The sequence below is a fragment of the Rutidosis leptorrhynchoides genome, chromosome 2 (genome assembly GCF_046630445.1).
Source record: "Rutidosis leptorrhynchoides isolate AG116_Rl617_1_P2 chromosome 2, CSIRO_AGI_Rlap_v1, whole genome shotgun sequence".
NCBI classification, from domain to species: Eukaryota; Viridiplantae; Streptophyta; class Magnoliopsida; order Asterales; family Asteraceae; genus Rutidosis; species Rutidosis leptorrhynchoides.
The window spans coordinates 146,209,763-146,219,895 of record NC_092334.1 but is presented as its reverse complement, the minus strand read 5'-3'; the positions used below and the strand labels follow the sequence as shown (position 1 = coordinate 146,219,895).

At 33.4% G+C, this 10,133-nt stretch overlaps 1 protein-coding gene across 1 annotated transcript; it reads left to right on the top strand.

Moving 5' to 3' along the window:
* The first annotated feature begins 985 nt into the window (after positions 1-985).
* On the top strand, positions 986-1,489 carry LOC139888333 (uncharacterized). The gene is made up of 2 exons (XM_071871343.1): positions 986-1,319; positions 1,413-1,489. Exons 1-2 carry the CDS (start codon positions 986-988, stop codon positions 1,487-1,489), a joined length of 411 nt encoding a protein of 136 aa, XP_071727444.1.
* Positions 1,490-10,133: the final 8,644 nt, after the last annotated feature.

The following is a 10,133-nucleotide window of genomic DNA, read 5'->3' as shown; positions in this document are numbered from 1 at the left end:
GGACTTGGCAGGAGAATCCTAATATAATAAAGGAGGAAATTTTCAACTTCTTTAAAAAGCACTTTGAGAGAAATCATGATTCTGAGATACATGTCGAAGGCCTACACAATCTCCAATTCAATTCCATCTCATCCACAAAAGCTTCTGACCTTGAATCAAATTTTCAGGAACGGGAAATTTGGGAGGAAATGAAGGATTGTGGAGACTCGAAAGCCCCGGGTCCTGACGGTTTCAACATTAAGTTTTTAAAAAAAATCTGGTGGTTGATCAAAGACAAGCTTCTAGAAGCAATTGATTGGTTCTGGACCAACAACTCGATTTTAAAAGGCTGCAACGCCTCTTTCGTGACTCTCATCCTTAAAAAAACATCGGACTTGGGGATTATCGACCAATCAGCCTTATCAGTAGCTACTACAAAATTCTTTTAAAAATACTCGCTAATCGAATAAAGAAAATAATCCCTAAGGTCATTAATTCCGAGCATAGTGCTTTTATCGAAGGGCGGAAAATCTTAGATGGTATTTTAATCGCTTCCGAGACTATAGACAAGATGAAAAGAAATAAACGAAAAAGCCTTATTTTTAAAGTCGATTTTTCAAAAGCATTCGATAGCTTAAATTGGAATTTCATCGATTCTACCATGAATTCTATGGGCTTCAGGTTCAAATGGCGTTCATGGATATAGGCTTGCCTAATGTCACCTTCGATCTCCATACTTGTTAATGAATCCCCAACAGTAGAATTCACGCCCGAAAAAGGTGTCCGACAAGGAGACCCCCTATCACCATATCTATTAATTATGGCGGCCGAAGGGTTAAGTCGATTGATAAAGAAGGCTATAGAACATCGAACAATCAAAGGCGTGAGTGTTGGAAGTGATAATATAGTGGTCTCTCATTTACAATACGTGGTCGACACCATATTTTTCGGTGATTGGAACAAAAGAAATGCATAAAACTTAATGAAACTCCTAAAATACTTCGAGATGATTTTCGGGCTAAAAGTCAATTTCTCAAAAAGTTGCTTATATGCCATTAGAGTCCCAAATGCTGAAATTGAGGAAATGGCCGCTATCATGGGATGTAGTATTGGAAAATTACCCTTCACATACATCGGCCTTCCACTTGGTTGTAAAATGAACAAATCGAAAGATTGGGACTTGATTGTTGAAAAGGTGCTAAATAAACTATCGGATTGGAAGGCGAAGTCAATGTCATTCGACGGTAGTATCACTCTTATAAAGTCGGTCCTTAGTAGTCTCCCACTGTATGCTTTCTCCCTCTTCCGCGCTCCGTCGTGCATCATCAACTTGCTTGAAGGTATGCGTCGTAAGTTTTTTTTGGGGCGGGTCGGGCGACATTTCAAAAATGCCTCAGGTCAAATGGGAAACTATTCTTGGGTCTTATGAATAGGGCGGGTTAAATATTGGGTCTTTAAGGGCAAAAAATCTAGCCCTTCTAGGGAAATAGTGGTGGCGCTTTCGTGTTGAAAAGGAAACTTTTTGGGTCAAAATCGTGAAAAGCATATGGGGTCTATTTGGAATATCTTCGGGTCTTAATTCCAGTAGTCATATGGGGTCTATTTGGAAAAACATCACCAATTTGAACAAGGATATGATTAAACTGGACCTTAATTACCCCAATTCTTTTGTTAAAATGCGAAGTAATGGTGTAGACACTCTCTTTTGGAACAATTTGTGGGTCGGGAATCAACCACTATACTGCGTTTTGGAAGAATTTTCAGGTTGGACTTGGACCCAAATGCCACTGTTGCGGTCCAGGTTGGAAAAAATAGGTGCTTCGTGGGCCTTCACATGGGCCTGGCAACGACAGCCCACGGGTCGCTCACTTTCAGAATTGCAGGCGCTAAAATCGGTTCTTGCAGGTTTCAACTACAACGTCAACGAAGAAGATTCATGGACTTAGTCGATGCAAAGTAATGGTCTATTTGCTACTGCTACGCTTACCAGCATCCTAAACGACCGCATACTTCATATTAACGGTCCCACAGAAGCAATACTTCGTAACAGGATCCTTCCCCAAAAGATAGGTATATTCATTTGGCGGGCAATTCGATATAGATTACATGTACATATTGAATTAGACAAAAAAGGGATTGACCTTGATCTGGTTTTGTGCCCGATTTGCAATAACGATATTGAAAACCTTGATCATTGTCTTAAGGAGTGTTCGTTAGCTAAGGAACCTTGGAATAAGGTGTTTCGTTGGCTCGGTATCAACATCAACCCTTCATGGAGTCTAAAGAGATACTTGAGGGTTCCATGCTTAACAACGTTGGATCCAAGCCAAACATCCGACATGCTTGTATATGGTTTAGTGCATATGTTATTTGGCGCAATCGTAATCATAAGGTGTTTCGAAACTCAATCTCAATGGCCCCCATGTTGTTTCAAGATATTCAAGTTCGAAGTTTTGATTGGATTTCGAATCGTGCAAGAAACCTACAACTCGATTGGCTACATTGGATTTCTAACCCTAACTATTTTTACGATGATGTTTTGTAACTTATTTCGTGTTGTACATGTAGTTTAGTTTCGTTTCTGTTCTGTTTCGTTTAGCCCATACCATCCTTAAGTATGGCTATGTTGTATGTTTTATCTCTACTAATAAAATAAATTTGACCTTTAAAAAAAAAGTAAAACATAATAGCGTTTGGGCTTTAAATTACTCAAGTACCCATCAAGATTTTATAAGTTGTCCGCGTAACACAAGTACATGTTAATTGTAGGATATTTAAATTGATATATAATTATAATAATATAATATATAAATATAAATATTACTTTTCAAAATAAAATTACTCCTTACTTTTTCAATTGTGATATTCATGTCACCACCTGGATTGTAGATTTGTAGGCATTTTGATATCAATTTTATCAAGAATTTATTTGTTAATAAACCCTGTAAAAAGTTTATTAGTCATATTATCAACTCTATTTTTATGATTGGATTTGCATGTAGCCTAAAATTAATTTAATGCACCAACTTTTTTTTTTCCGTCTTCATGTTTGCCATTTTACTATTTTTTAAACAGCTTCAACTAGTTTACAAAGCACTTAAATATATTTAAAATGATTCAGTTAATAGCTATCTGATGGCGTAGGGTTTATTAATTAGGGCTTAAGATTGACTTAGTCCACAAGTCATCTAAACCCTAATTCCCATCTATAAATATGGGGGGAAACCTACATCAAGTTCACACGCCCCTCCACCACAACGCATTCGGCATCCATCGCATACGGCTCTCCGCATCTCACGCTAAATGCCTCTTTACGGCGACTACACGATCTCTCACTATCTAGGGTTTTTACCTACGGATCTTGTAGGGTTTTTCTCCCTCTTGTCGTCGTTAGGTTCCGACTATCGACCGGCGGGCAATTCGTTAGCCACCCTCCCGAGATCATCATCTCGGGTACGAGTTATCACGGTAACCGGACCGGAGGTTAACGACGATGACGCCTAAAAAAACCCATCTCATATTGTTGTTTGTGGATGTATTTTCCCTCGGAAAATATATGCATGATCAAGTGGTGCTCTCGTTGAGAGACGCAACATGACGTCTCATGCTCTCGCAATCACGCGGGTATCAAAGGTTTATCTATCTTATTGAGCTTTTAATTCGTTATATGCGGTTTTAAGTACATGTATCTTTCGCGCAGATGTTCGTGCGCCTGCGTAACTGTTCGCGCGCTTTGCGCACAGTGTCCGCAGCTTTAGACGCAATTTTCATGCGGTTTTACGCATGGTGGTTCACGCGGTTTCCCCGCGCACTCTGCATGCGGTTTTACGCGCATCTGTTCGCGGGTTTACGCACAGTTGTTTGCGCAGGATTCTAATAACCCGAACTAATCCATCCGGACAACGTCCATATTGATTATAAACGAATTATAATAGTTGTTAACATAGCGAGGTACTTGACCTCTATATGATACATTTTACAAACGTTGCATTTATTCTTAAAAGGCAATCTATCTTTACATCAAAAATTGATATGATCGTCTATCATTTCACAATATCCAAATGACCTAATCTGTCTTTTACTTAATGATAGTCTTTAATAATCTTCAATGACTCGAATGCAACGTTCTTGTATCATAGCTTAATTTGGTCCCATCTAGTATCCTTAATACGAGCTAAAGCACAGCGGAAGTCTTAATTCGTACCTGAGAATAACATGCTTTAAAACGTCAACATAAAGTTGGTGAGATATATAGGTTTGATGCTAGCAGCGTTATAACAATGGACCACAAGATTTCGTATATAATCATTTAATAAAAATATTCTAAGTGGTTGAGCACTTGGTAACCATACTTAACATTTAATCACGTCGCATATTCCCTTTAATATGAAATCTTACTACACTGTACCGAGTGTAGTCACGAAACGAAGTACTGTGCAACCGTTGAATACTGGTCGTCCAGTCCGGTTGGGGTTGTCAAGCCCGATAGATCTATCAACAGGATTCGCGTTTACAATACCGCTGTAAATATTAGTTACCAAGCTACAGGGAAGTATGCCAGTGGTACAACTCAACGTAGAATATATTTTTCAGTTACTTGTGTCCATAACGTAAAACATTTATAAAAACAGCGCATGTATTCTCAGCCCAAAATATTTAAAGTTCAAAAGGGACTATATACTCACCTAATGTATTTTGTAGTAAAAATACATATAACACCATTGATAACTTATAAGGTTGGCCTTCGATTCACGAACCTAATTATATATTTTTATATCGGTTAATATCTATTTAACAAGTGAAATTAATTTATAGTGTACCACAATCCTAATGCTCGAGACTAATATGTAAAAGTTAACAGAAATTCATTTGACTCAAAAAGATTTCCAAAATTTATACATAATTATTTTTAGTTAAATATTGTCATTTTATATTCTTAAATATTTTTACAAAATTTATTAGAGTAAATTATAATATAATTCACTTATTAATAAATAAAACTTTACATAAAAATATATACTAAAATGATAAGTTAATACTTTATAATAATATTTTCACAGAATTTATACACGATTAAATATAATTAAATATTGTTGTTTAAAATATTTTTATAAAACTTATTAAAGTAATTAATGCTATAATTCATTACTAATACTTTATATATATATAAAATGATGTTTTATAATATTTACATCAAAATTTTAATGTTAAAAATAATAAATTGATAGTTTTAATAATAATGATCAAAATAATAATTTAATGATCAAAATAATATTTTGATAGTTTTAAAAATAATATTTTAATAGTTTTTGATAAAAAAAATATATATATTTTAATTGTTGATAAAAATCATGATAATAATATTTTGATAATGATAATTATAACAATCAATATTTTTTTTTAACAATGATTTTAATGAGGTCGTAGTAAAAATATTCATTTTTAATAATTTACACAAAATTCAATTGACTATATCATCAAATTCATCCGTCGAATCCATTCGACATCTAAATGAAAAGTTTATAGTTTTTCGCCATCTTTCCAAAAACATATATATCATATAGCTTATCTTAACCGCATGAGTATCTTACTCAGATTCTATCCTAAAACATATTTTGTCAAAAATAAATAAAATAACATGCACGATCCTAATTTCTCGAGCACTAGTCAGGGATACACTAAAAGTAAATAAAAGTCAAGTTTAGAGTGCTCACGTATCAATATTGAGATTCAATATTGCAGGATAGTATTTAGACACAACGAAGTTGACAAACACTAGTTTGTTTCACGAGCAAAACCCCTGATCATTACCCATAACCTCCATAGCTATAACCCATAATCTCCTTAATTCTATCCCATTCATGAAACCAGTTTTGGAACACTTGGGCAGAGCCCCGTCATAATATTTTGGGTATTTTTAACATTAATAGCACTCCTAATCGTAAAATCAACATTATTAATCTTGATCTTAATCTTATTATTAATAATAATAAGATTAATTAATTTTTAAAATTAATAATAATAATAATTATAAGTAATACTACGGAGTAATATAAATGTATATGTGTGTGTTGTGCGATGAAATGAAAAAAAACTGGTACCTAGAAGGCCTTTTAAAGAAATTTTCGTCACCTACCCACTTTATGTCGGCAAAACATTACACGTTTCGTGTAGATGGGTACACGATTCGTGTAAGGTATAGTCACGAAAGTTGTAGATTTTTGAGTTACGGTCGTTTGGACACCAAGATCACCCTTTTTCGAGTCCGAATGAATTAGTTATGATTTTTCTCGTGCAAGTGCGCAGGTTTAGTGATTTACAATGTTTTAACTTACAATCATGTGATGAAATGTTGTAGTCTTTTGGTGTCATTAAAAATCTTTATATTATCTTTATTTTTATTTTTATATTATTGAAAATCCATAAAAATATTTTATAATCAAATTATATTATATCGAAAAGAAAAAAAAATGTGTTCGTTGTTTAACTAAGTGTTTTTAAATACAAAACGTTTTATATTTAGTTAAAGACTATATTTAATCATTTTGTAAAATACATAAATATATATTTAATAAACACGTTTTAATTAAATATTTATTTTTATAAAAATCACGGACCGTTACATTTATCGTTTAACAAAAGGTTTCTAGAAAAGTTATGACTTTTAAAATAACGTTAAAACGTTTAATCTTATTAAAATGATTCTTAAATAATTTGACAAAAATGGTTTCAGATATTTATTAAACATATTATCTTTTACTCTTGCCAATATAATAATCTTATTTCAAAACCTATTACGTATCTAATACTTTTGTTATCGTTAACTATAAATAATCATATAACACATATACACATAATCATTCGTGAATCGTCAGGCTTGGTCAAAAGGGTAACTAATCTTCCAGATTTAGATTTCAGACTTTCTAGACTCAACATCAAGGTTTTTGCTTATCGTGTCGGAAACATATAGAGTTTAAGGTTTAAATTTGGTCGGAAATTTCCGGGTCGTTACAGTACCCACCCGTAAAAGAAATTTCGTCCTCGAAATTTGGTAGAGGTTGTCATAAATAACAATAGGAATGTTTTCATGACGAATATGAGATGATAACGGAGTTTTGTCATTATTGAAAAAAATATATAGATAAAATGATTCGATTATGAGGCGCGCGAGTGAAGCTATCACAAAAGAGTGAAATGAGTGAATATTGAATTGTTTTTAACCAATGACATGATTAGGTTTGATTTCCGGAATTTAAGGGATTTTAAGAAAATCTTACGTAATAAGATTTGATTTTTCAGCGATCGGAATCTTCTCGAATGTAATGCGGCAATCTGTTTCGATTTTTCTGTCGAATATTTTTCTATAAATTCACCCCCTTCGTTTTTCCTATTCTTCACACCTTCTATCCCTTATTTCTCTACTCATTCCTTAATATGCTTCACCCAATCCTAATTCTTATTATACTTCTAACTTTCATATCTTTCATTCTTCTCTTTCATCTGCCGCCAGAAGAATCTATTCACTTTTATGATTTCCTTGGAATTATAATGTTTCTAATTCTCCCGTGTCTTTACGTTGCAATACGTATTGATATACACGGTTTGTAGTTTCTGAGTGGTTGTTGGGTTTTATATCTTCCCTTATATTTTGATATCCCTACTTCTGTTTTCCATAATTATTGTCATTCACAGTTAATGCTTCCTCCTATTTGTTGCGATCTATACCCTAATTTCTATTTCGAAGCTTCATTCTTTGGTTCCCTCTTCTTGTGTTTAAGCGTCTCTTGTAATGGTCCGAAATTCGTAGGTATGAGATTCGAAATGAACATAGTTATTGTTCTTAAAAAGAAATGGTAATGGCACGATTTTGATTGGTCAAATTACCAGAATATTTCAAAAAAATTAGAACTATCAGGGTGATACGTTCTAATATGTTTGGAGATTGGATAGAATGTAAAAGCAATGTAGCATGGCATATGATGATGGTATTGTGAATCATCACCTTCCATTAGAAACTTAACATGACTTACTGTAATATAATGAAGTTGATCAAGTTTCATTATATTATACTAATTCATGCATCAGTTCCCAACACTACTTCAAACATTCATATTTTAATTTCAAAGGTTTCAGAATTTAGATACTAATGCAGTTTCTTTTATATTGTAACGCAGATGTTACGAAGAGTTGAATGATCGCAGATAGGAATAGTTGTGAGAATATCTCCAGAAATATGGAGAATATGTATAACGAAGGATATGAAAATATCTCATAATATCTAAGATAAGATGATGATGAAGAATATCATCTTGAAAAGTTTAGAATAAGGAGTAGAGTTCTTACTAACGGTTTCAGCAGGCACTGGATCATTTGGATCCTTTGAAGACAGGTTCTGTTTTCACGATTTGTTCACGGCCTCCTTCATACTTTGCTCAATCCGTTTTCCAGTTCCAACCCTTCTCTTTTTCTGAGCTTTACCAACCTACTGTTCTTTATCGTCAACCTTTAACTTGTTAAAGTCGTTTACAGTTTTTGCTGCTTCATCAGCATTTTAAGAACTACTTCATAGTTCAGGGTGTTTTTCAGAAACTTCACATTCGAAGTATGAAACTCTTAGGGATAGACGTTTTCGGTATAACTGGAAGAATTTCTACGAGATTTTCAAAATACAGATTGTGGATTCCGCCAAAGATATGACGAACTACTTGATGTCGTGGAATATAAAAGGTTCTCCGGTGACGTTGGCGAAAGAACAAGATATAAATATCGAAGTTATAATAGGAGTAGTCTTACTGAGAAGTCGAAGTGGAGCTGTGACAAAATTAGCTTCTTGAAAAGGAAGTGTAAGATTGTTTTTGCTAATAAATGGCAAAGGATTCAACACGGTATGTGTTAAACTATGAATTCGGGTTTGAGAGTTCTTCAGGTGCATAACTGTATGCATAAATCTTTCTTTCATAGACGAGGTGAGGCTGGTTCAACTTCTCGACCGAGGTGTTTTCAGGAATCATGAAAAGTTGTGAATGCGAATTGTAATTGTCAAGATACGAATGAGGTTTAAGATAGAATCAAGTGGCAAACTTGAAGAATTATTTAGTTTCATATGTTATAATCAATATTTTAATTAATTTTACTTGTCCATAGTTAGCAGTCTGTTAGTTCGATTGTCCAATAGTCCAATAGTTTAATAATAATATATATATATATATATATATATATAATATTCGAATTAAATAATACATATCGTGACCCGTGTACCGGTCTCGGTGTCGATCACAACTCAAAGTATATACATATTTTGGAATCAACTCCGACCCTGTATAGCCAACTCCCACCTTCACATATAGAGTGTCTACGGTTGTTCCGAAATATATATATAGATGGGTCAATATGATATGTCAAAACCTTGTATACGTGTCCCGTTTATTTAAAGTGCGAAAAATAAATAAATATATATTATGACCCATGCACCGTGTTGTCTCAGAATTAATCCGACGTATTGCGTACATGTGTCCCGACTCAAAATGCATAAAAGTAAATAACAGAAATTAAATGACGATAAATAAAATTGCGAGAATGTAAATTGCGATAAATTAAATGTTAATCAGTTAGCTGGGAACAGTTAGCCGGAACAGTTAGCGTGGAATCCTTAATAGATTTTCAATTAGTTAAATCGTGTGTTTCTAACAATTTTAATATATCCAATGTTTTCTTCATTATGCCACTTGTTGGATTCTGATAGATCAAAATCAGAATATGAAATTTAAATGAGAATGGTTATTCTGGGATAAGCGGATACGAATATCGGTGGTTGTGAGTAGGATAATAGATGACCGCTGAATCAGATTTGAAGAATGTACAGTGTAACTTATTAATGTTAAATCTAAATATTCCTCGGGTGCTACCCACCTGTTAAAATATTTTCATCATTAACAGTTTGTACGAAAGAATTTTTAATTACCATTTTTATGAAAATATACTTGCATATATATTTTCATCGGATGTAATTATGGATTTAATGAGTAAAGAAAATATTATACTCATTTGATTTATTGTTGGCACTTGATTACATGATCTCTAGACATTAGAGATTACATAATTGCCATGTCGAACGAAAGTAAATGAGGTAGAACAATACGTAGAACGAAATTAAT

Excerpts from the sequence above, each read along its gene's own strand:
- LOC139888333 (XM_071871343.1), top strand. The coding sequence starts at position 986 with ATGATTTTCGGGCTAAAAGTCAATTTCTCAAAAAGTTGCTTATATGCC. Across the intron at positions 1,320-1,412 it reads CATCATCAACTTGCTTGAAG|GGCGGGTTAAATATTGGGTC; the intron begins GTATGCGTCGTA and ends TCTTATGAATAG.